Here is a 27,179-nt window from a genome sequence, read left to right on the forward strand (position 1 = left end):
ACCATATATGTGTTAACCGACTGTTGATGTTACTAGTAAGGCTTCCGGTCCACAGCAGGTTGTTAGTACTAAGGCTTTGGGGAGTCGAAAGTTGTATATGGATTTCCAGCTGGGCAGGGGGGCAGCGCCCCGACCCCCGTGTTGCTCAAGGTTTGTGTATACTCCTACCTCTCTACATGTAACCACAGCTGCCCTCTCATGAAGAGGTGACAAGCCTACTAAGAAAATCAGACTAAAAGATTCCAGAGAAACCTATGCCACCTGCCTATAATGAACCAAAGCACTCAATCATTCACAAATATGGATGGACAAATAAGGAAAAGCAGGTATTTGGAAAATAAAGAGAAAGAAGAGCCTAAAAGAGAAGGTCCAAAATAAACAGAAAAACCAGTTTCAGGGAAACAGACGCAGAACTTAATCAAACTTAAACAAGCAAGCAGAAAATCCAAATTGGTATCTTCAGAGAGAGTCAAGGGATTACTGCATTTATAAAGCAAGAACTAAAAGCTATGAAAAAGTACTAATGAGGCTATCAAATGTCCTTGGAAATTAAAATATACTTGCCAGCAAAACAAATCCAATGGTCAGGATAATTAATAAAATGAATGTATTTGAAGACCAAAGTGGAGGTTTGTAAACCAAAACAGAAAATGAAAGAAAACAGGCTGGACGCGGTGGCTCAGGTCTGTAATCCCAGGACTTTGGGAGGCCAAGGCGGGTGGATCAATTGAGGTCAGGAGTTCGAGACCAGCCTGGCCAACATGGTGAAACCCCCATCTCTACTAAAAATACAAAACAAACAAACAAAAAAACACTAGCCAGGCGTGGTGGTGCATGCCTGTAATCCCAGCTACTCAGGAGGCTGAGGCAGGAGAATTGCTTGCACCCAGGGGGTAGAGGTCGTAGTGAACTGAAATCGCACCAGTGCACTCCAGTCTGAGCAGCAGAGCAAGACTGTTTCAAAAAAAAAAAAAAAAAAAGGAAAAATTGAAAGTGAAAGAAAATTTGAAAATGAAGAAAAAAATAAAATATAAAAGTGGTTAAGAAATATGGATCGCTCCAAATATTTCAACATTTATCTTATTAAAAAATGGAAAAAATGTAAGGGACACAGATGTATTTAGATTGAAAATTGTACCCAATGTTAAACAGGATTGAGAAAAAGATACACATGTAGACTTATCCTGCTGAAAATGTAAAATTTAGGAATAAAGAGAAAACAGGAAAAGCTCCCAGCTCCCAGGGAGGAAAAAACAAAGAAACAAATGAATCACCTACAAAGGAAAAGAATCAGGCCAGTGTTAAGGGTCTTATCAGCAACGCTGTATCACTGAAGAAACACAACAAAAAAAGACCTAAAGCGAAAATCTATTTTGAAATTGTGAATTCTATACCAGGATGAATTTCTAATTACACATGATCTGAATAGGAAGAAGTGTTTGAAAGTTCAAGAATTCAGCTGGTTTATTAAACACATAATATATAAATACATAATTTTTTTAATTACTAAAGGTTTTCCAGAAAAACAAAGAAATAATCCAAGAACCAAGACTTCATGAAATGTCAGGCACATTATCAGCTGAACGTAACTGAGCTGAAGTAGAGGAAACTTGAAAGAAAGTGAGAGGACTCATTGGCCAGGAGATAAAAGAGTTGCTTTTGAGTGGCAGATTTAATGATATCAGAATATATTTCCTCCTCAAAGGAACTACTATGTAAATAATATGCTCATGATCATGATATTGTAAATGCTATTAGTTTTATTATTATTTATTTATTGTTTTGGAGATGAAGTCTTGCTCTGTCACCCTGGCTGGAGTGCAGTGGTGTGATCGTGGCTCACTGTAACCCCTGCCTCCCGGGTTCAAGTGATCCTCCTGCCTCAGCCTCTTGAGTAGCTGGGATTACAGGCATGTGCCACCATGCCTGGCTAATTTTTGAAGTTTTAGTAGAGATGGGATTTCACCATGTTGGTCAGGCTGGCCTCAAACTCCTGACCTCACGTGATCCACCCACCTCAGCCTCCCAAAGTGCTGCGATCACAGGCATGAGCCACAGCACCCAGCCAATGCTGTTAGTTTTCAGTTTTAAAAAGTATACTACGAAACAACGCTAAAGGCTTAATTCCAGTTTCGGAACAGAATATAATTAACATACATTAATAACAAAAACTGGAGGTTATGAGAGGTGGACAGAGGTGAGTTTCAAATTCCTCATCTTCCAAAGTATTGAAAGTTGGTAAGTTAATAAATTGGGAATAAAGTAGAACATTTAAATCTAAATTGGTAATCACCATATGAATTAAGATATGTAAAGTCTTATTTTTATTGTTTCATTCACTACCGATCATAAGGCAAGTATATGCCCTTTCCACACTGGTTTTCTCTGAGGAGTAAAATTTGGGAAGGTACCGAAGGCTCACGGGACACATTTGCTTTTCATTTCATAACCTTTCGTTCTACCTGGACAATTATCTTTTTCATATTCATGTAGGGAGGTTATAATAAATAAGAAAAAATATAGTAAAGAGATACAAAAAGTTGAGAGACAAGTAAACACTTCCAGGAAAGGATTAGTGGAAAAAATAACCTACATATTTTATATATCTAACTTAAAATATTTTTTTAAATCCCCCTTTTTAAAAAAACATGCATGCTTTCCTTAGCTTATCAACACAGTAATTCTAATTATTGCCATCAAAATAGACAATTTAGAGGGGATAAAAGACGTTAAGAACTACAAAACCCAACCTTAATTGACAAATTTTAGAATTTCAAAGACTGAGCTTTAAAACATTGCTGAAAATACAACAGAAAAATAAACCTAAACTACGCAAGTTGAAAAAAAAAAAACAACTATTTGAGACTAAAACAAATTTAAGAAACTGTATAACTGAATGTCTACACCCAGCTTAGAAACAGCAGCACTGCCACCATTTTTAGTTGGATATATAAAATAAGTCCTCCAAAAATATTTTTTCATATAATAACTGGTATCAGAAATAAGTTTGTTCATTTCCAAATGGCAAAATCTAATGTTAATTTTAAAATTAGTTTTCTATCTCCATTCTAATCATCTAATCAAGAGTCTTTTTTGGTTATGCACATGTTTGAAAACACATACTTCCTCATTCTCAGGGGACTGTTTACCGGGACATCCATTCTGAAACAAACAGAAATACACCAGAGCAAGTAAAATTCACATTTTCTGAAGCGTCTACCACGTCGGAAGACCTGAACCGCACCACGCAGCCCTGACCCAGAACACCTGTGCTCCCATGTGATGTGTGTATCTACTTTCCAGTCAAGCTCTGGCTTCAATATAAAAATTCTTGGCAGTCTGGTGCTTATGTAACTGCTGGAGATGTTCTGACTCTATTGGTCTTCCTCTCTGTTTCAGAATCTTCTGTTTTTCCCCACATCATAAATACAAGAGTCACTTTCTCTGCTACCTTTCAACATATAAAAAATAAGATAACCTATTTAGTCCGAAAGTAACCATTTGATATTTTAAAATTTCAATGTCAAAGGACAGCTTCACTTTTACTTCAATGCTAACAATATCCATTTTAGTGAAAAAACGGGTAACAAGGAAGAGAGAGAGACAGTATCACTTCCAAGGAATAAGCTTTTCCCTCTTTAAAGGGCAATTGTGCAATGCTTCCAAACCCAAATGAGAATCAGTGGAAGTTAATATTCAAATATGACTGCTTTAAAATTGCATTTTTTGAAAGTGCTTTGTTTTCTGGCTGACCTCAGCAAATACACATCAGTGAGCTGATGACATCTGATACAAAAGGGACAACTTGTTCACCCAAAAAAGTTGTCAAGTCATACCCTTGACTCATTTTGCCAAGAGCCAAAGGTGTCAGGCATACCGTATGCCTTCTGTAACGTTGCTGGCTCTCACACTTGGCACGCTCGGGGTTGTTTTTGGCAGGCTGACGCGTATCCAACGTACAATTCATTCTGACCCCAACAGCCAGATCTCATGAAAGTGACCTTGTGGGGAAGCTGAGTGGTAACTCAAGAAATCACTGTGAGTGCATTTACAGCATTACAATTTTAAAACATACTTGCCATCTTACAACGATCTTTTAAGAAATGTGAGGAATAGAAAATTTTGGTGGGGGACACTCAGATGGGAACACAGACACCAGGGGCCACTGGTGAGTGGAGGGCGGGAGGAGAGTGAGAAAAGCAGGTAATTCCAGGAGGAGGCTGATGGATTGAAGATACTTCAGAAGGTTAAAGATCATGGGAAAAGCTAAGGGTATGCTTCTAACTCCATTCTAATCATCTAATCAATTACTATGCTTATTACCTGGGTGACGAAATAATCTGTACATCTAATCCCTGTGATACGCCATCCTTCCCTATACAGCAAACCTGCACACGTACCCCTGAATATAAAAGTTTTTAAAAAGAAAATGCTGATGTAGGCCTTGTACAAGCAGCTCACGCCTGTAATCCCAGCACGTTGGGAGGCTGAGGTGGGCAGATCACTTGAGGCCAGGAGTTCGAGACCAGCCTGGCCAGCATGGTGAAACCCCATCTCTACTAAAAATACAAAAATTAGCCTGGCGTCGTGGTAGGTGCCTGTAATCCCAACTGTTCAGGAGGCTGAGACAGGAGAATCACTTGAACCCAGGCGGCAGAGGCTGCAATGATCCGAGATCATGCCACTGCACTCTAGCCCTGGGTGACAGAGCGAGACTATCTCAAAAAAAAAAAAAAAAATCAGGGTATATTATTTTAGACTTAACTTAATCCTATTTTTAATTTCTCTGACTGAAGCAGTGTAACACACACAAGCTACTAGCAGAAAAATCAAAGCACCTTTTTCTTTTTTGCCTCCTGCAGGGTAAGCAAATAAGTTTGAATTAATGATATTTCTTCCATTATCAATGATTTGAAAATTTTTATGTTTTTCTATTTTTATTAAGAGAGAAGTTCCTTTGTTCCATTGCCAGGACTTTTCCCATTTACTTTATTCAGTGGCCTCAGATCTTTTTAAATCTGTGACATCAAATTACATGTTCAGTTTCCCATTCTTGGTACTGTCTTTTAGTTCATGCAACAAATATTTATTGGACATGTCTACTAGAGAAGCCATCACTGTGCTGGAAACGTGCTGTGAACACCGTAGATGAAATATAGTCTGTCTTCAATCTAGTAGCAAAATGGGGATTAAAAACAAACAATTGTTACATATAATAAATGCCATGAAGGAGAAAGTACGGCATTGATTCACCAACCTTTGAGGTATTCCACCGGCTTTTCAAACACGATTTCATCTGGCTCATTTTTTTTTCTCTACCATGTTCTCTGCCACCATCAGGATGTGAAATACAGAATCCTGTCTTTACCCTTGAACCTTTGCTTTTGTCTTCTAAAGAAACGTTCACTTCCCAACCAGGAACTGACAGGCATAATCCTTACAGCCTCTTGCCTTTACCCCATTTTATTTTAACCTAAAGACCACTCTTCTCAGATCAGAACCTTTTATATTTTCACCCTATCTGCTGCTGCTTTTTTTTTGTTTTGTTTTCCTCAGATGGAGTTTCGGTATTGTCGCCCAGGCTGGAGTGCAGTGGCGCATTTTTGGCTCACCGCAACCTCCACCTCCCGGGTTCAAGCGATTTTCCTGCCCCAGCCTCCTGAGTAGCTGGGATTACAGGCATGGGCCACCACGCCTGGCTAATTTTGTATTTTTAGTAGAGATGAGGTTTCTCCATGTTGGTCAGGCTGGTCTTGAACTCTCGACCTCAGTTGATCCACCCGCCTTGGCCTCCCAAAGCGCTGGGATTACAGGTATGAGCCACGCCCAGCCCCAAGGACCTCATTTCCACCCCAACAAGACTGATAGAAACCAAAATGGAATCTATTTAAAATCTTTGTCATTAACCACTGGAAACTCTTTACATATCTATGTGTTCCGCTACCCTTTAAATTCTTAATTCTTTCAAATCCCAGACCTCTGTATTTGTCCTATCTTCTACTTCCTCCAGAAATTTGTTCTGTGTCTACAAATATACCTACATCTTCCCTCAACTCACTTCTCATCAAGTGATTGTGGCCATACTTCCTCCTTCTAGAAGCAGGCTATATTTGCTTGTTTCTACTTTCATCATCCACAGGCTCCTTATAACTCACTGCATCTGTGCCTGACTGCCACCATCCTCGTGAAACGCCTCTCCCAAGATCGCAGTTAAACGCCTGTTTACTGAATTGTTTTGGCCCACTCTCTCTCTCTTCTTCCTCAAATGCTCTCCTCCACCCTTACTTATCAGAGTGTGAAGCAGTATCCTGTTTTTTGTCTGACCTCCCTGACAACTCATCACTTTATTTTTCTTTTTTATAGAGACAGGGTCTCGCTCTGCTGTCCAGGCTGGAGTACAGAGGCATGATCATAGCTCACTATGGCCTCCAACTCCTGGGCTCAAGCCATCCTCCCCTTGGCCTCCCACAGCTTATCATTTTGATATGCAGCCTCTTTACATGTGAGAATTCCTTAGAATTCCTCAGGCCCCCTTCTTCTCCCCCTACATCTGGGGTCGCGTATGTCAACCATCAGCATAACCTGGCTTCCAAATGGGTTCCGTTTGACCTACAGAGTGAGGCTGTTAATTTGTACTAAAGCCAGTACTTACAAACTAGGAGACATTACTGAAATTTTAGACTTCCAGGTTGTCTTCAAAAACCATGAATCATACCAGCCGTGGAATAAGGATAGAAGGAAGTAGAATGTGAAATAGATACAAATGGCTATTACATGGCAAAGTAATAACAAGAGTCCCTTCTTTCATGACTTAGGAATCAGAAGATATGTTCAATGCAGATTTTGAGGATTTGTGCTGAGATATTACTGAGTTAATTTTCTCTGTATTCTGTTTTCATTTCTGTCACATTTAGCCACATCCCCACTTCAACAGCCGCAGTTACTTGTTTAACCTTATATTATTCTCCAATCTGATTTCAAAAAGGATCTGCTTCAGAGTCCTTCAGCTTACTTTTCCTCGGAATATTGAACTTAACCAATAAAAACTGCCTTATGGAACAAGCGAGATAAAATAATAGGTAACTTTAAATTCCAAATTCTGTTTCAGTCTCATAGTACATATTGTCCATGAAGTAGAGGACATTTATTTCCTTTAACTCACAGGCTTTCCTTATTCTTAATTTTCAATGTGATGAAGTTCCCACAGGGGAATGAGAGAGACAAAGGTGGAAACACAGAAGAATGTGAATAACAAAAGTCATTTTCATCCATTCTTCTTTTTACTTCCTTGTATAAGACACAAAAATACATGCTTGGCGGTAATGAGTCCTAAACTTCTATTTTCAAATTGAAAAATAGAAGTTGACATTTCAATTTCTATTACATCTTATTCCAAGAATAATGCACACATCTTTCTGCAGAGGACATAGAAAGTGGGACTGAACACTACGGCATGACCTGTAAGGAAAGGACCACTCTGTTTTAATTAAGGAAGAGCAGAGAGAGCGTTCTTCATACTATTCAATGACATTGAAATGCTATCCCACAAACGATAATTTTAAAACTCCTGATAGCATCGCTAACATATTTGAAAGCTTTCCTTATGCTTTGGAAATAGAGCTCTATACAGAATGCAGGCAGGATGATCGTCGGTGCAGCGGCAGGCAACGTCAAGGGTGTGTTTGCTGCCTTTGGTTTCTAGCCTTGGTGTTTCCCTAGCCCACGAAGCCTGGTTGCCAGGCAACCAAGGCAGCTTTGCTCAATATAGATATTAACAGGTTTAGGTTACATTGGGGAAAAAAAAAGGAGTGAAAATGAGCACAGGCTTATCTTTCACCTGGAAATTTGGGGAAACAAGCAATGTTTTTGATATAATATTTGAAACAAGATGTATTTAACACCTTTATTAAACGTGCCGAATACCTTTAATTACCCTCTATAACTCTTAGGTGGCGTAAGCATAGTTCATCTCCTCGTTTGAGGTAATACACTTGCCCATCGTGTATTGAGAAATACACGTGTTCACTGCCACCATGACTTGCAATTCCTCATTTGAAAACACTGATTAGGCCACGTGCCATGGCTCACGCCTATAATCCCAGCACTTTAGGAGGCTGAGCCAGGATGATTGCTAGAACTCAAGAGTCTGAGACCAGCCTGGGCAACATAAGGCAACCCTGTCTCTACAAAAGATTAAAACATTAGAAGGGTGTAGTGGTGCAAGCCTGTAGTTCCAGCTACTCAGGAGGCTGAGGTAGGAGGATCGACTGAGCCTAGGAGTTTGAGGTTGTAGTGAGCTGTGATTGTGCCACTGCACTCCAGCCTGGATGACAGAGCAAGACCCTGTCTCAAATAATAATAATAATAATAATAAAAACACTGATGATTTTTCTAGAACCTGAATTTTAATCTCACTTTAATACAAGAACACTTTAATAATGTTACATAGTGTCAAGACTCCTACACAGACATCATTTTATTTGCAATTCATTGTCTGAGGTGAACAGGACAGGGTTCACTCCTTCATTGAAAAGACTGGAAAACAGACTTCATGAAGATAAGTAACTAGTGCCCCAACTAGTCAAGAGTAGAGATGGACATGCACCCCAGGGACAGCCTGCCTCAACAGCTATTACCTCTCAGCATTTTTCCAGGATCACTGAGAAAGTAGCAGAAAATGAAAACCTTCATATGGGTTGCCAGAGCTTCTAAGAATTCAGTACTGGCCCTTATGAAGAGGAGTAACAGTGACATCTGAGACATGTGGACCTGGGATGTGTTTTTTTTTTCTCCCTCTTTTTCTGTTTTCCTTCCCCTCCCTCCCTCCTTTCTTCCCTTCCTCTCTTCCTTTCTTTCCTTTTCTTCCTTTCCTTCCTTCCTTTCTTTCCTTCATTCCTTCCTTCCCTCCCTCCCTCTCTTCCTCCCTTCCTTCCTTCTTTATCTCTTCCCCCCACCCCTCTTTCGATGGAGTCTCACTCCATTGCCAGGCTGTTGTAGAGTGGCTCAATCTCTGCAGTGCAGGCTCACTGCAACCTCCGCCTCCCGGGTTCAAGTGATTCTCCTGTCTCAGTCTCCCAAATAGCTGGAACTACAGGCACACACCACTGAACCCAGCTAATTTTTCTATTTTTAGTAGAGACAGAGTTTCAACATGTTGGCCAGGATGGTCTCGATCTCCTGACCTCGTGATCCATCTGCCGTGGCCTCCCAAAGTGCCAGGATTACAGGGGTGAGCCACTGTGCCCGGCCCCTCTTTTTTATTTTCTTTTGGCTTGAAATGGGGTCTTGCTCTGTCACCCAGGCTGGAGTGCAGTGCTGTGATCATGACTCACTGCAGCCTTCACCACCCGGGCTGAAGCAATCCTTTTATTTCACCCTCCCAAGCAGCTGGGAACACAGGCGTGCATCACCGTACCTGGCTAATCTTATTTTATTATTTGCAAAGATGAGGTCTTACTCTGTTGGCGAGGCTGGTCTTGAACTTCTGAGCTCAAGTTATCCTCCCACCTTGGCCTCCCAAAGTGCTGGGATTGGGGAGGAGCCACCATGCCCCGCCTTCTCTCTTTATTAAACCTTTCTCACATCCTTATCTATTTCCAGCACTCTCGCAAAATCATGAGAGAAAAGCAAAAACAAGAATAAACTCTCTATTCCTTCTTTTCCAAAGGTAACAACAGTAGCCAAAAAGGACATCCTCCACTGTGAGTGCCACCATGAGACCAACGAGTCTAAGGAGACCCCTGTGAAGCCTCAGAGTTTAAAGGACACCTGCTTACAGGTGTGCAACTGTAAAGCAGTTGTGAGTTGTCCTCACAGCAAAATGGAAGAGAAATGTTCTGCCAGTTGGAAGCTCATCTCACCTAAGACCTGGACTCAAATCCAAGGGAAAGAAGGTAGAGGGCACGGAGTGTGGGGCAGCCCTGGACTCAGGATGGTTCTGAATCCCTCTTCTGTCTTCTCTGTGGAGGAATTCAGTCAGCCTGGGAATATTTAATTATCTATGGATGGTGAGAAACTTTTCCTTTTTAAAAGACACAGTCTCGCTCTGTCGTCCAGGCCGGAATGCAGTGAGTGTCATGATCATAGCTCACTACAGCCTCCAACTTCTGGACTCAAGCGATCCTTCTGCCTCAGCCTCCTAAGTAGCTGGAACTACAAGCATGGACCCACCGCAGCTGGCTATTAAAATAATTTTTTCTGTAGAGGTTGGGTCTTGCTATGTTACCCAGACTGGTCTTAAACTCCTGGGCTCAAGTGATCCCCCTACCTTGGCCTCCCAAAGTGCTGGGATTACAGAAATGAGCCTCTGTGCCTGTCCTGAGGAATTTTTAAAGGATTTTGATGTACTTGAAAACTGACAAAAATCTGGGCTAAAGGAAACGTATTGAATAGAGGTGCTTGGAACGGACTGGAAAAGGGAAGTTAGTGATTGGTATGGAGGCTGGCATAATGTCTACTAGATACAAGACGATAAATCCCTGATTCCACGTTACAGCAGGATTGGAAAAGAAAGGGCAGACAAAAGGAGCAAATGATTATTATTATTGTTATTATTTTTTGAGACGGAGTTCTGCTCCCATTGCCCAGGCTGGAGTGCAATGGTACCATCTCGGCTCACTGCAACCTCCACCTCCGGGGTTCAAGTGATTCCCCTGCCTCAGCCTCTCCAGTAGCTGGGATTATAGGCACCACCTGCCACCACGCCCGGATAATTTTTGTATTTTCAGTAAAGACAGGGTTTCACCATGTTGGTCAGACTGGTCTCAAACTCCTGACCTCAGGTGATCTGCCCACCTCGGCCTCCCAAAGTTCTGGGATTACAGGCGTGAGCCACCGCGCCCGGCCAAAAGGAGCAAATGATTTTAACAAATTACTTGTATGTTGTGGCACTACAATATGCGCTTTCTACACGTTGTTTTAAAAATACGGGAAAAGCTGTATTATCCTCATTTTACTGATGAATGACATAAACCTTAGTGGTTAATAGTCTGTCCAAAGTCAACAGCTCCTGGCAAAATCAGGACTTAAACTCAGAATCTGTGTCCGCCGCACATACTTTCCCACTACAGTACACTGCCTGCAACGCTCTGAATGTTGCAGTATGAGAATAATTTCGTCTCCAGGATCAGAAATGAGAAAGAGGCAAGACGCAGAAGCGGGCCAGTATTGACATAGGAACTGATGACCTGCTTCCTTTTAAATCTCTAAGTACCCTTTAAGTTTGAACTGTGATTTTTAAAAGGTACACATCTGAATATTAATATAATAGTGGCAGGCTGAATACAAGCACACACTTCTTAACGCTTTATGGCTGGCTAGTGACTCTTCATTTTCATTGAAGCCACCCGGCGCAATCTCTCAGGTTTTCCTAGACATAGAGTTAATCATCTATTAAAAATATGTATATATATGCTTATTTATTTATTGGAGAAGAAAATACTTTCTCAATATATGAGTGTCTGGAAAAATCTTCATGGCTGTGAACATAAGTAAATAACGTATCTGTATCAACAGACACACTACGATTTCGTCAATTGTGAGTAAAGTTTAAAAAATTAAAATCTTCAGAGATGTTTGAAAAAGTTCAGTAAACCTTTTTACTGGAAAGAGAGGAGAGTAACAACAGGGAGCTGTTTCTGATGACAGTAGCAAACATTCAGAGAATAAAAAAGAAAAATATAAAATCAGGTATTTTTAGAAACTGTTATTGTCAGAAAGACCAGTAATCTAGACATTGCAGTGAAACTTCTGTATCAAATGAGGGAAAAGCCACAAGAATAGAGCTCTGATAAAGTCATAACTTAAAGCCATTCAGTTTGGAAAAAATTCATCAAGACAGATATAGTGATCACAGAAGGTAAACACACACACACACACACACACACACACACACAGAATAGTGATTTCTGACAACTTGAGAGAGACTTCTACATGAAAATAATTTTCAGTGACCAAGGAAAGGTGATGGGCTCCTGTCCCTGGAAGACCCCTTTCCTTTTCCACGTCAAAAATGAGTCGATGTCTCATCATCTACGCAGTATGTTTAATTGTCACGTTACTCTTTTAGCCAATTTCTAGTAACATCTAATTTTATAATAACATGCACACACTTAACGTATTTGCTAGGAGTGTCTCAATCAAGATATAGAAAGCCAACCCCAAAGTTCTGAGTTCTTATTTAATCTCTAGCATTCTTTGCTATGTGAATGTAAGTCACTCATTTATGGTCTTTCCAGTTTCCCTTCATTTTCTTAAATAAATGGTATTAGAGGCCAGGTGTGGTGGCTCACGCTTGTAATCCCAGCACTTTGCGAGGCTGATGCAGGCAAATCACAAGGTCAGGAGTTTGAGACCAGCCTGGCCAACATGGCAAAACCCCATCTCTACTAAAAATACAAAAAATTAGCTGTGTATAGTGGCAGGCACCTGTAATCCCAGCTACTCAGGAGGCTGAGGCAGGAGAATCTCTTGAATCTGGGAGGCAGAGGTTGCAGTGAGCCGAGATCATGCCACTGCACTCCAGCCTGGGTGACAGAGTGAGACTCCATCTCAAAATAAATAAATAAATATTAATAAATAAATGGCATTAATGTCTTATGGTACACAATAAAAACATTAAGAACAACCAATGAAATGTACCATACACATGTAATCATCATTATATGTAAGACCGTGGATCTGGAATGCTGGAGGTTCAGTGTGATTGATTTCAACCCTTGAGAATTAAAAGAACAGCAAGGGAGCTTACCCAGTGTCAGGATCCTAAGTGGAGTCCATCATTTTTGTATTGCCAAGGCAAAGTGACTTTTCAATACAACCGGTTAGTGTGGTATAAAGTCAGGGCTACAGCCATAAGGGGTCCACGTAGTTGTCATGAACAAGTGGCAGCAGGATCATGTCTCAAAAAACAGATTTCAGGAATGATTCTTTTAAATTTTTTGAGACAGTCTCGTACTGTTGCCTGGGCTGGAGCACAATGGTACGATCTCGGCTCACTGCAACCTCTGCCTTCTGGGTTCACGTGATTCTCCTGCCTCAGCCTCCCGAGAAGCTTGAATTACAGGCACACGCTACCACACCTGGCTGATTTTTTTGCATTTTTAGTAGAGATGGGGTTTCACTATGTTAGCCAGACTGGTCTCGAACTCCTCACCTCGTGATCTGCCTGCCTCAACCTCTCAAAGTGCTGGGATTACAGGTGTGAGCCACCGTGCCCAGCCAGGAAGGGTTTTTATAGTCAAATAATGTATGGAGATTCCACAATAAAGTTCAGAATTATGTACTATTTTCTAACAAAAAGCATGCATTGTTATCAGAAGTGCTGTGTCCAATTCATCTGTCTCCTTAAATCCCCCCTTTTAAAACTATCTTTAATATTAAATTTCTTTTAACTTTTCTTATTATAAAAACACCATAATGCTCATTTGTAAAACTGCCGCAATATCAGTAAAAAATAAAAATAACAAAATTCTCAACTCTTGAGGGCTAGTGACGAAGCTTGAATGTGCTGGGGTGATCAGATGGGCTACTGCTGTGCTCTGCCCACTCCTTCCTGTCACCTGTAACCTTCACTGGCAGGTGCTGGTGTGCACCTTCGTATGAAGTTCCCACATGTCACAGTTCTTTGGAGATTTGAACAGCAGGACTGAGGCCTGTCTTGAAATCCCCCATGAAAGAACTACTCAAGGTATGCAAATACATACAAGAGACATAGGAAACTGAAAGAACGCCAGTACGCTTTGGCCATATCAGCCTTCCTACCATTCCTCACATTACGGGCAGGCTCCTGCCTTTGCATCGAGCATTTTTCCTTTGCGGGGAATGCTTGAGTCCCACATTTCCCCACGGCTGACTCTTTACCTTCTTCTAGTCTCTGCTCAAATAGGTTTGACAGACCGATTTGCAATAACGCCTCTCAACTCCTGGCACTTCCTAACCCCTTCCCTGTTGTATTTTACTCACCAACTGACGCACTACTTATGTATTTGCCTTTGTCTTTCTCCCTTCCCTAGAAGGTAAGCTCTATGACGTCGGGGATTTTCAAGGATCGTTTTCACTGCTGTGTCCTCGGTACCTAGAGTATCACAGAAGGGGCACTCCATGAATATTTGTTGAATGATTGTCCATCCCTGGTACCAGGCTGACCTGATCATCCTCAGCACATCTCAGAGAACATGGTGGTTGCTATCATCTTTTCCACTGCACAGACAGGGACACTGTCAATCACAGTTTAACCAGTTGCCTGGATACCACGCTGACCAGGCGTGAACAGGACAAAGAAGGCGGTGGTCCACTCTGGGGCTTGTGGTGTTCCGCAAGGTGTGTTATGTGAACCACATGGAGTGAAGCAGGTCTCGGAAACATGCTGGAGGGGCCAGGGAGGAAGAGTGACATGACCTTCTTTCATCATCGGGAAGTTTACTATGTGGTGAAAGAGACAAGAGGAATCATTTTATTCCCTCCTGAACTCAAGTCTAAGTAAATGTCCAAATGGAAACTGACCAATGATTGCAAAAGCGGGAAGACCAGACACATGTCACTTCCCATAGCCAAAAAATGTAGAGAAATGTCATTCAATACCTAAAATGACCATGACTGGTGAAAATCGAAGCAATGATCAACATTTCAAAGTCTCTCTCCGTGCCTTAAAGCCAAAATAAGGAATTTTATCATAGTCATTAACATGAATGATTAGATCATTGCACAACCAGCACACATCAACCAAAGGACTGTATTCCCTGTCATGTGGCAGTTATTAAACCCGTAACTTGCCTTTCAACAAACCCTGGTACAGAGGCATTTTCTAATAGTGTGGAACACACAGTGAAATTTTTAACCTGAGGAAACGAAACTATTCTGACTCTCTTGAAATAAGTGCTTCTAAATTTTTAGCCAACAACTTGAACTTTTCAAAAAATAGTAGCGTAGTTGAGTATGAAGTAAACCTAACCCAAGGGCAGTCTAAGCTTAATGTTTCAAGTTTTGCTTTTGTGGTAGAAACACGCCATTAGGCAAGCACTACTTTGAGAGAATTAATCTTTTAGGAGGATTAATCAGATGAAGGAGGGGATGTACTTTTGAAACTACTCCTTTAATATTTGAGTGCTAGCAGAAAGTAGCAAACTCCCATCTGGGCATCAGAACTAGCCGTTGGACCCATCCATATAAGGAGGGAAAGAATCTCACCAGTTAGGCCAAAGGTCCCTGAATCGTATCTCTCGGTTTTACTAATTGGAAGTGAAGAATCGACTGTAACAATAATATCAAGACAGAATATATCCTTTTTTAAAAATGAATTAACTTCAAAAAGTTTGTCAATTTTTCTGAAATAATTTTGAGAGTTGTATTTCAAAAAAGGTAAACCTCTTTTAATTAAGTACTGTTAAAGAATAACTGTCTATAACAGAAAAAAAACCCAACAAACATTCTTAGACAAATACTGTGCTATTTCATATAAAGTAAGAATAACCTAATTGGTGAATTTCAAATTAAGGTAGTAAAATTTTTTCTTGACCCAAAAGATGGATTTATTTTTCCTATAATATTTTAAGGAAGACATAATCATAATCTAATAATAAATTCTATTATGAGTATGGTTAAAGTTGCATGGGCTGGTGATGGCCAAAACTTTGGTGTTTAGACCCACAACTTTGTGTGGAGAATAGAAAGGAATCCATTTGCCTATTAATTTTAATGTATCAAGCTCACTTAACATGATAGCCGGAAACTAAAGCCCTGCTTCTTAAGAGTTTACAGATTGTTCTCATTATTCTGAGCTCAATCTGGTATGTTTTGTGTTTCTGGTAGGAAACTACACTGAAACAAAATATATATATATATATATATATATATATATATATATGTTTTGTTTTTTTTTTTTTTTTTTGAGATGTAGTCTCTCTCTGTCGCCCAGGCTGGAGTACAGCAGCATGATCTTGGCTCACTGCAACCTCCGCCTTCTGGGTTCAAGCGATTCTTCTGTCTCAGCCTCCCGAGTAGCTGGGACTATAGGCGCCTGCCACCAAACCTGGCTAATTTTTGCATTTTTAGTAGAAATGGAGTTTCACCATATTCGCCAGGCTGGTGTTGAACACCTGACCTTGTGATCCGCTTACCCTGGCCTCCCAAAGTGCTGGGATTACAGGCATGAGCCACCGCGCCCAGCCACCTTGAAACAATATTGAGGAGTCATTTGATTAGGATTAACATGCTATTGTTATTACTGAAATGTTAAACTTTAACTACACATGTCTATCATTGATCGAGGGAAATTACTTGGATAGGTAAAATTGAGAAATAGTTATGCTATCTGGTTTCCAAGAAAAACAAAAGGAACATCCCGACAATATCATTGAATAATGAAAACTGCATATTCCACCCTTAACATTTGACTTACCCCCCAAAACGAAATCTAGACTATCTTTATTGAACCCAAAAGTTTTGCAGTTGAAAACACATAAAATCGTAACCTTGACCTTGTATGAATGCATTTTGAACTCTGTATGTGTACGCAAAGGTGAAGCAAACCCAGAAGCCTAAAAATGCCAAAACAAACTTGAGTGTTTACATGTCTTACAGTTCATATTTTAGCAAGCACGCCACCATGACTTTGCCAAAGGATTTCTAACACTTACAAAGATATTTATATGCTTTTCTAAGACAAGTGCTTTCTGAAGGTTTTCCAGATACTCTTACAACATGAAACAACTAGATGTTCTTAAAGCATGTGTTTCAGCTTAAAATAGATTTTTTAAGAGATATTAAATCATCATCTACTTACCCAGGAGACATTTTTGCCCTTAGGTGACTTTGGCATGGCAGCATACAGTAATGAAGAGGTCCACAATAGCTTCACCAGCATGGAAAATCCAAGGGAGTATATTCCAAATGTCTTTGTTACCCAAATGCAAAAAGTTCTCTGGTTTGCCAGACACAGGTATCATAAGTAACAGCGAAAGTAACCTTCCCGTAGCCCATCTTCCTTGTGCACAAGAAGCATGTGAACACGCACATCACAGACTGCTACTGTAATCACACAGTCTATGGAGGCAGAACCTGCAACATGCTATCTTCTGTAGAGCCACAACATCTAAAGTGGAGCAGTCCCTTAAAAAAATTAAAACCTGAGTCCCTTAAAAAAATTAAAACCTGAGTCCACGTGGAAACGTCCAAAATCACAGAGGTGTTCCTCTCCCAGCTGTTCAATTACAATTCCCAATGACTCTCCAAGCTTTAATCAGAAGCTTGGTAGCTACCACTTACAATTACTCTTAAGAAAAATAATGAGAGCAAGGAGCAGGTAGGAGCCCTTGTAGATTAGCTGCTGTTGGCATCCATTTTAGGAGGCACTAGTGCCGCTCAGAGGATAAAGATAATTCAGGGCTCAGTTTCAATAAATAATACATAGTCTCAGGTACAATGAGTACCTGTAAGTACCTTCTGCGCAGCCTCAGCACGTAGGTTATCGCTCTCCCTGCAGTCCCAGAAGCTCACTGTGCACCTGTTGTTGATGAAACCGCTCTGTGAAAGGCTGGTATCCTAACAACCGGGGACATTTGTGTATAAGGTAAGAAAAACAGAAGCCCCAAAGGGGAGCAAATTAGAAGCCCCAGATGGAAGAGCAAGGCTAGAAATCAGTGCTGGTGCTCCGCCCTTTGTTCCTGTGCCCTTGCCTTCCTCTCCTTTTACCTCCTGTCAATCTAGATTAACAGCGCAGATCCAGGCTAAATTTTGCTACTATCAGTAGTGATTAGTGTGAGTTGATGAAATCGGATTATACAGGCGGACCTCTGCCTTCCCCCTCAGCAAGCAACACCGTGTGATTAGAAAGCCTGCTGTCCTTCTCTTCACTGGACTGAAGCATTCTGGAAGGTTCTGCTGGAGGGAATATGCTACCAAGAAAATATTTGGCCACTAAAAGCTGCTCAGAAACAAATAGAAGTGGAAGGAAACATCTATTTCAGTCTTTACTTTTTCTTCCAAATTCTTATGTTCTTTTAGATTCCATGGAAAGGTCAATTACTACAGAAGAAATATATGTTATTATTTTATTTCATTGAGATTTTTATTTCCTAGCAGGATAGTCACTTTGACCAAGAGATTGAGATGATGGAAAGTGACAGAGTGGGGAGGAAATGGGGTGTCATTTTTCTTGAGTTTCTATTATATGCACAAAGAAATTTACATATGCCCAGTCTCAAGCAATCACAGAAATAGGTATTAACATTAACATTTTAAAGAAAAAAAGGAAGACCAGGCTCACCAGCTCATGCCTATAATCCCAGCATTTTGGGAGGCCAAGGCAGGTGGATTACCTGAGGTCAGGAGTTCAAGACCAGCCTGGCCAACACAATGAAACCCCATCTCTACTAAAAATACAAAAATTAGCCAGGCGTGGTGGCATGCGCCTATAGTCTCAGCTACTCGGGAGGCTGAGGCAAAAACAAACAAACAACAACAAAAGCAAAAACAAAACACCCACGAAACTTTATAGAGAAGGAAATGAAGACATAGAGATGTCATGTACCTCTCAGAAAAGATCTATTAAGTCAAAGCAATGCTTTTTAGACTCCTCTCTCGCTGAAATCAAATGGCATCTGGATTTTTTTCTTTCAGTCTCTTTCAACCTACTCTAAAAGAATTGCTCATCTATATATTTTTAAAGGACCATATGTTGCCCTTATGTGTCTAAGAATTCTTTGGAATTATGGTTCCTACTTATTTTAAAAATAATAAGGTTTCAGGACTCCTCAGAAAATATATTTTGGAGTAAAATTTTATAAAGGATAAAACAACTAAAGGGGGTCACACAGCTAACCACATGAGTATCAGTGCTGTCAGCATGGGCTTAAGCCACTGATGACTCTGAGCTATCCATCCAATATGTACAGTCAATTATAATCGCTACCATTTGCTGAAAATGTTCTTTGCGGTATTTTACATTTTTAAAAAATCTTACTCAAAATGAAGATAACTTCATGAGACTAATTTTGAATGATTTTTAATTTCTTTTTTTTGCGTGTGGGGGGGTAGAGGCAGTATTAACCAGCATAAAACTTGGGCCAGGCGTGGTGGCTCGCTCCTGTAATCCCAGCACTTTGGGAGGCCAAGGTGGGCAGATCACGAGGTCAGGAGTTTGAGACCTGCCTGACCAACATAGTGAAACCTCCGTCTCTGCTAAAGATAAAAAAATCAGCTGGGTGTGGTGGTGTACGCCTGTAATCCCAACTACTCAAGAGGCTGAGGCAGGAGAATCACTTGAGCCCGGGACGTGGAGGTTGCAGTGAGCCAAGATTGCGCCACTGCACTCCAGCCTGGGCAACACAGCAAGACTGTCTCAAAAAAAAAAAAAAAAAAGGCCGGGTGCGGTGGCTTATGCCTGTAATCCCAGCACTTTGGGAGGCCGAGGCGGGTGGATCATGAGGTCAAGAGATCGAGACCATCCTGGCCAACACGGTGAAACCCCGTCTCTACTAAAAAATACAAAAAAATTAGCTGGGCGTTGTGGCACGTGCCTGTGGTTCCAGCTATTCGGGAGGCTGAGGTGGAAGAATCGCTTGAACCCAGGAGGCGGAGGTTGCAGTGAGCCAAGATTGCGCCACTGCACTCCAGCTTGGTGACAGAGCAAGACTCCGTCTCCAAAAAAAAAGGTAAAACGTGGTATTAAAACTAAAGTTGCAGATATTAATGAAATATTTAATCAGTTCAAAATCAGAAGAAAAAATTAAAATAGACACAAAAGTAGAGACAAAATTTTCTTTCTTACTTTTATTTACCTATTTATTTTGAGACGGAGTCTTGCTCTGTTGCCCAGGCTGGAGTGCGGTGGTACGATCTTAGCTCACTGTAACCTCCGCCTTCTGGGTTCAAGCAATTCTCCCACCTCAGCTTCCTGAGTAGCTGGGACTACAGATGTGCACTGCCACGACTGGCTAATTTTTGTATTTTTAGCAGAGACAGGGTTTCACCGTGTTGACCAGGCTGGTCTCAAACTCCTAACCTCAAGTGATCTGTCCACCTTGGCCTCCCAAAATGCTGGGATTACAAGTGTGAGACACCGTGCCTGGCTGAGAAAACGATATTTTAAATAAAAGAGTGCCTTGATTCTGAGTCTACTGGGTATCTGTGTGTGTGCATGTCAATCTGATTTGCCTCATTTTGCTATAGGTGCCTAAAGACTACGTTTTTTCTCCTCGGGGAATACAGTTCTCATGGTTGTTCAATAACTGTTGTTGACTAATTGGTTACAGTTCCACTATGAAATTTAAAACAGTATTTTGAATATAATTTTCAGTTAAAATTTTCGGCAATATAATACTGCTAAAAAAGAATAAAGCAATTTGTTTTGACTAATGAATGCAAGGGATGACTTATTTGTACTTTTTACATTTCAGAGTTCTTAAAAATCATAAAGGGATATCCAGCACAAACACTGTGTTACGAGAGTTGTATGAATGTATGAATGCAAGACCAGACCAGGTAACTCTGGACAAATTTAATTCTAGAAATATTTAGTTTCAAAGTACACCTGAATTTGTATTCCTCTGAATCATGATATTCTGATGTCGACCCCACACAAAACTGTGTTGAAATTCTAGGCCTTAGGACCTCAGAATGTGGCCTGATTTAGAAATTAAGGTCTTTACAGAGATAATCAGGTTCAAATGAGGTCACTAGGGTGGGCCTTAATCCAATATGACTGGTGCCCTTATAAGAGAGGAAACTTGGGACTCAGAGATAGACCTGTACGGAGGGAGGATGATGTAAAGATACAGAGAGAAGACAGTACATGATTGGAGTGATGCATCTAGGAGCTGAGGATTGCCAAGATGGTCAGCAAACACCAGAAGCTGGAACAAGCAAGGGAGAATCCTCCCCGACAACTGTCATCAACAGCATGGCCCTAACGACACCTCTGGGTTTTCTTTTTTTCTTTTAAGATAGGGTCTCACTCTGTCACCCAGGCTGGAGTGCAGTGGCATGATCTTAGCTCACTGTAGCCTCAGCCTCCTGGGTTCAAGCAATCCTCCTACCTCAGCCTCTCAAGTGGCTGAGATGACAAGGGCATGCCACCACGCCCAGCTGGTTTTTATATTTTTTTATGGGAATGGAGTTTTGCTATGTCTCATAGGCTAATCTTAAACTCTTGAGCTCAGGCGATCTGCCCTGGCCTCCCAAAGTGCTGGGATTACAGGCGTGAGCCACTGTGCCTGGCCTGTTTTTGGATTTCCAGGCTCCAGAACTGCGAGAGAGTGAATTTCTGTTGTCTTAAACCACTCCATTTTTTTTGGTACTTTTGTTACGGCAGCCCTAGCTAATACAGATGTCAAATCACTAACTCTCCTTTCTCCTTCTCTGTGACTCTTTGGAGTATTCTAAGCTCCTTTCATTAATTCCACGGTAAAATGTTAAAGGTAAAAAGGTCAGAATTCGTATTTGTGAACTGACTTTTTTTTTTTTGAGACAAAGTCTTGCTCTGCTGGCCAGACTGGAGTGCAATGATGTAATCTCAGCTCACTGCAACCTCCACCTCCCAGATTTAAACAATTCTTGTGCCTCAGCCTCCTGAGTAGCTGGGATTACAGCCACACACCACCGTGCCTGGTTAATTTTTTTATTTTTAGTAGAGACAGGGTTTCACCATCTTGGCCAGACCGGTCTTGAATTCCTGACCTCTACTGATCCACTCACCTCAGCCTCCCAAAGTGCTGGGATTACAAGTGTGAGACACCACACCCAGCTGACTTGATTTTTAAAGTATGCCTATGTTAGTTTTACATATTTTCCTTGAATTTTAACTTATTCATGGACTGTCTGCATATTTCATTTATTAGGCCTCCTTAACTTGGAGATCTTGGACCCCATGGGGTCTATTAATAGGTAGGGTCATGAACTTGAATGTGAACAAATTTACACCTTTATTTTCAGCAACTTCTGACTGAAAATTAACATTGCTTTAAACTATGAATACTAGTGACAAGCCATGGTGGTATTAGCAATACCTAGTAATGTCAGCAATAGAAATCACAGACATTTTCCCATCAGATTACAACAGTTTCACATATATCACAATTCCAATCTTATGTCCATCTTCCAGTTAATTATACACACTCTGAATTATTAGGGAGAATTGCAATTTGCTAATAATTTACATGGAAAATGTATAAAAACATTAAGACTGTTTGATGATGGATGATTAGATAGATAACATGATAAAACAAGCGTAAGTCATGCCGATGGGAGGATCTAGGCAGTGAGTATACTGGTATTCTTTGTGGGATCAACTTTGCTGCATGTTTAAGAATGTTCACACTAAAATGTTACAAAATACTAGAAAATTATGTTTATTGGTACTTCAAAATTATGAGAATTGTGCCCATCATTAGTATTATTTAATGTATTAATAGATATGCACATATTGCTACACCACAGATTTGGTTTTTAAAGTATTTCAGAAACTGTGTTCTTTTACGATTAGTTTCTTCTGTGATTCTACAAATTTCCTATTATTCACCTAAAAATAGAAGACTTCTGTAGGCTTCACCAGACTACAAAAGGGATGACAATACACTTAAGAATTTCATCTGTAAGTTTATGATTTAAAAACTAATGAAAGTAATCTTATTCCACAAAGCTATTTGAAAGGATGAAGTTATGGCACGTCAAAAGTAAAAAACCAAAAACTGAGACTTCAAAATGTCAAGTAGCAACCGTGAAAAAAATTAAAACCTTGCTGATATTTAAGACATAATTCTATTTTATACCAGTTATCAACTTCTGTGTGACAAACTCTCCCAAAACTTAATAGGTTCAAAGAGCAACATATTATCTTATGGTTCTGTGGATTTATTGAGCTCAGCTGGGCAGTTTTATTTGGGGACTCTGATGGGGTAACAGTCAGATAGCTGCTGCGGCCACACTGTGAGGGCTTATTCAAGCCTTGGCTGACCATCTTAGCTGGACATCCAAGATGGTTTACTCACGTGGCTGACAGTAGTGATGGCTGTCAGCTGGTAGCTCAGATGGGGATAGTGACCACAGGAAAACATGTGACCTGTGTGTATGGCTTGAGTTTCTCACAACTTGTCATCTGGGTTCCAAGAGGTAGCAACCCAAGAACAAGTATTCCAAGAAACCCTAACGAGCTGCAAAGCTTCTCACCTAACCATAAAAGTCACGTGGCATTACTTCCACCGTGTTAGACCTGCCAAAAGTGAGTCACAGACCCAACCCAGATTCAAGGGAAGGACAGTACAAAGACAGGAATACAGGGTGTGTGGCTCATCCACTGGCAGAGGGGCATCTCTGGAGACCAGATGTACCACATCCATAAAACTACCATACGTATCTAGGAAAAGGACTGCACATAACCTGGATTTGAAGAGCACAGAACTGATGACTGCTGGCCTTTCTCACTTATGTCTGCAATACACTTTGCTCATTTCTCAAAAAGCCCCAGATGAATTCATTTCCCATTGAATTTCTTATGTTGGCCTTGGATAAGTAAAAATGGGGCCAAGTATGTGGTTTAGTACTCCCTAGTTCTCCATTATCTCTAAAAGCTCAATCATTCTCATCCAGTTCCTTCACCCAGAATGGTCTTTTTTTTTGTAGATAAGAAATGCATTCTATATAGTTTTTGTTTTTATACCCTTCCCATTTCTAGACCCAAGCATACTGCCTCATACACAGCAGCTCCCCCAAAATAATCTAACAATTTTCATCATCGTAAAAATCAGATGCACAAAGCTATCCTGGCTCTTGGAAGTGGGCTGCAGGAATAAACAGAAGTTGTCATCAGTATGCACTCATCACAAAGAATATGCAAACCCTTCTGTGACTAGTTTCTGGGGACAGAATGGGAGAAAGTTTTGTTCCTTGATGGATTCAGCATCCTCATTTGAGTGCACATGTTTCCAATAAAGGAGCTGATTTTTATTGTGTCCAACCAGGTATATCCCATCAATCAAGGATATTTTAGCATATACAAATTGATCTTTTAGTGGAATAAAAATGGAAAACAGATAAACTAGGTGACACAGTTTGGCTGCGTCCCCACCCAAATCTCATCTTGAATTGTAGCTCCCACAATTCCCATGTGTTGTGGGAAGGACCTGGGGGAGGTAATTCAATCATGGGGATGGGTCTTTCCCTGCTGTTCTCAAGATAGTGAATAACTCTCATTAGACCTGACGGCTTTTACAGGGCGTTTCCCTGCACAAGTTCTCTCTTTGCCTGTTACCATCCATATAAGATGTGACTTTGCTCTTCCTTGCTTTCTGCCATGATTGTGAGGACTCCCAACCATGTGGAGCTATGAGTCAATTAAACAACCTCTTTCCTTTCTAAATTACCCAGTCTTGGGTATGCCTTCATCAGCAGTGTGAAAATGGACTAATACACTAGGTGAATGAACAAGGTAGACAACAAAAGAAAAAAAAGCACTTAAAAAAAATAACTCCTTGTGCATTCAATATATGCCTTTTGGGATCTCTGTTTCCCAACAAATTCAGTACTCACGTTTGCCAGAAAGAGTGCTCAGCATTCTATAAAACATTATCACACTGGTTTAGTAAGTCTTCCCAACAACTTACAAGCAGGTACTATTATTCTTTCCAACTTATGGGAAATGGAGACCGAGAGAGTTTAAGTGAATACTTGTAAAGCCCAGCTTTGACCATTTCCCAGGCTGGTCTATTTTTCAGCTATGACAAGGGCAGCCATCCAGAGCTCACACATAGAGCATACTCAAACAGATGTGCAGTAGACACCTCTGTTGCTCTGCATCACATTCTGTGAACCCACCTCTGAACACAGCCACAGCTGCCGCATCCTCTGTCCTACCTCAGCCTAAGCAATGAGACTCTCCACTTTGCCCCACGGTCTTATGACTTGCCAACATCCATTCTTTCCACCAGCAAGCCCAGAAATGTAGGAAAGTAACTGCCCCTAGAGACAACTCTCAATGAATGGGGGACAGAAGCTTGTGAACAAATGCTCCCCACTGCCATCCTTAAAGTGGACAATTCCGGAAGGCTTTGATACATTTTCTGGGGTGCCTGAGGGAATCCAGACCCCTTATGTCCACAACCTTAATAATGTTCCCCCTCAACTTTTTTTTTGAGATGGAGTCTCACTCTGTCACCCAGGCTGGAGTGCAGTGGTACGATCTCGGCTTACTGCAACCTCCACGTCCTGAGCTCAAGTGAGTCTCCTGCCTCAGCCTCCTGAGTAGCTGGGACTATATAGCACATCACAACACCCAGCTAATATTTTGTATTTTTAGTGGAGACACCATGTTAGCCAGGCTGGTCTCGAACTCCTGACCTCAGAGGACCCACCTGCCTCAGCCTCCCAAAGTGCTATAATGTTCCCTTACATTGGCATTTCCTCCTCTGTCTCCGAGAAACAACCATCCCAAGAAATTACCTACACTAAGTCCTTGCCTCAGACCGTACTTTTTGGGAATGAGGTTTGTTATTATTGGGCACACACACAGTAAACAGTACCTCACCATTCTGTGGAAAGAATGGAATAGATGCTCCCAATCTGTGTGTGTTTCTTCTGCAAATTCACAACGTGAGTCCCTACAGAAAAAGGTCCTTGGAGATTACTAGGTAGCTGCAGTGTTCACATTCAGTCTTGTTAGTTACCTTCCTAATTAGACTGTGATCCCCTTGAGGGTAAAGTGGTTTGACTTTCAGTGCTGTGTTTCACACAGCTCCTAAATGGATGCCAAGCATTTAACAGGTGCTCTATTAGTACATGCTGATTAACAAAGTAAAAGGCTCATAATCTTGAGTGTGACCTCTTTCTGTTCTAGCTTATTAAAAAGCAAACAGCATCTTCCCTAGTGTATCTTCCCCCGGCAATTTTCTCTGCTTAAGCCACACTTTATCCTAATCTTCAACTGTCCAGCACTAATGATTATTATTTTGTTTGAATGTGTCTACACCAAATAATCAGATAGACTCAAAGAGAGATGGAGTAAGAATGGTGGAAGGAGCATAGATTTCAAGTCAGATAGCATAGGGTTGAATTCAGACACCTCAACCTACAAAATATGGAAACCCCGGCAAAGCAATTCGCCTTATTGAAGGTGTTTCCTCATCTGTGTACAGGCATTAGTGATCCCCTGCCTCGTAGGGCTTTTGTGAACAGTAAATGAAATTGTGTGCAAAGCATGTAGTATAGCAAAGCACACAGTGGTTCACACCCAGGATCTTTCCTGCCCCTGGGCCTCTGCTTGGTCTTTATGATGTACCTATTGTGCAATTAATACATCAATACATAAAGAGATTAGATTTCTCTTTTCTGAGGGAAAGGTCATTAACCATCATTTTTTTTTCATGTGGCTGAAGCCAAAATCAAGTAAGATCATGCATGTAAAAGTTATTTGACATTTGTAAAGGTAATGACAGGTAGTGGAGACAATGAACATAGGGCTGCCATGTACAGTTGTGCATTCTGTGCACTGCTCAAAAGCCTGGGCCAAAGGATGAGTTAGAGGTGAAATAATGAGAGGCTACGCCCTCCTTGTGAGAGTACATTTTTCTAATTTTCCCACTCAAAGAGAGTACCTATTTATAATATATACAGATGAGCCATAGTGACTAAGAGAGGGCTTAAGTGTATGAATTCAAGAGCAGACTTCAGGACCACACTCATTCGGTTCAAATCTTGACTTGGGCATCCTTGGACACAGCGCCCCTGTGCCTCAATTTCATCATCTACAAAATAAAAGGTTTTCATAGTGCTCATAGGTTATAAGTATTGGATGAATATATGTGAAGTACTTAGGGTAGTATCTGCTAAATAGTGATTACTCAATAAACACTCATGGTTAATTTTTATAATTTTTATTCTTGTAAATGTAACTTATAATCCCAGTGAAGCCATGTGTCAGTTATAGTGAAACAATACACAGTAGTAATAATTCAAAGTAGAACTTATTCTACTTTGAACAAGTGACCACCAGAATTTATTCTCTTGGGTGTAAAATTTTTATTTTTTATTTATTTGCTTTGTGAGATGGAGTCTCACTCTGTTGCTCAGGCTGGAGTGTAGTGGCGTGATCTCGGCTCACTGCAACCTCCACCTCCAAGGTTCAATTGATTCTCCTGCCTCAGCCTCCCAAGTGGCTGGGATTACAGGCATGTGCCACTATGCCAACTAATTCT

The 27,179-nt window shown here is 40.8% G+C and overlaps 1 protein-coding gene across 8 annotated transcripts in view; it reads right to left on the reverse strand.

Annotated features, from left to right (window-relative positions):
* CACNB2 (calcium voltage-gated channel auxiliary subunit beta 2) overlaps positions 1-27,179 on the reverse strand; it is a 397,684-nt gene that overhangs the window by 226,911 nt on the left and 143,594 nt on the right. Inside the window, exon 1 of one of the 8 annotated variants that reach the window (XM_012465453.2) lies at positions 16,781-17,121. The exons of the other annotated variants lie outside the window; for them this stretch is intronic. Coding sequence (XP_012320876.1) covers positions 16,781-16,861 — 81 coding nt within the window. The 5' untranslated portion in view covers positions 16,862-17,121. Of the gene's footprint in view, positions 1-16,780; positions 17,122-27,179 lie in introns of those variants that run through there. 8 annotated transcript variants of the gene reach the window in all.

Source organism: Aotus nancymaae, unplaced genomic scaffold (genome assembly GCF_030222135.1).
Source record: "Aotus nancymaae isolate 86718 unplaced genomic scaffold, 86718_ANA_hifiasm-v0.15.2.pri h1tg000077l, whole genome shotgun sequence".
Classification (NCBI taxonomy): domain Eukaryota; kingdom Metazoa; phylum Chordata; class Mammalia; order Primates; family Aotidae; genus Aotus; species Aotus nancymaae.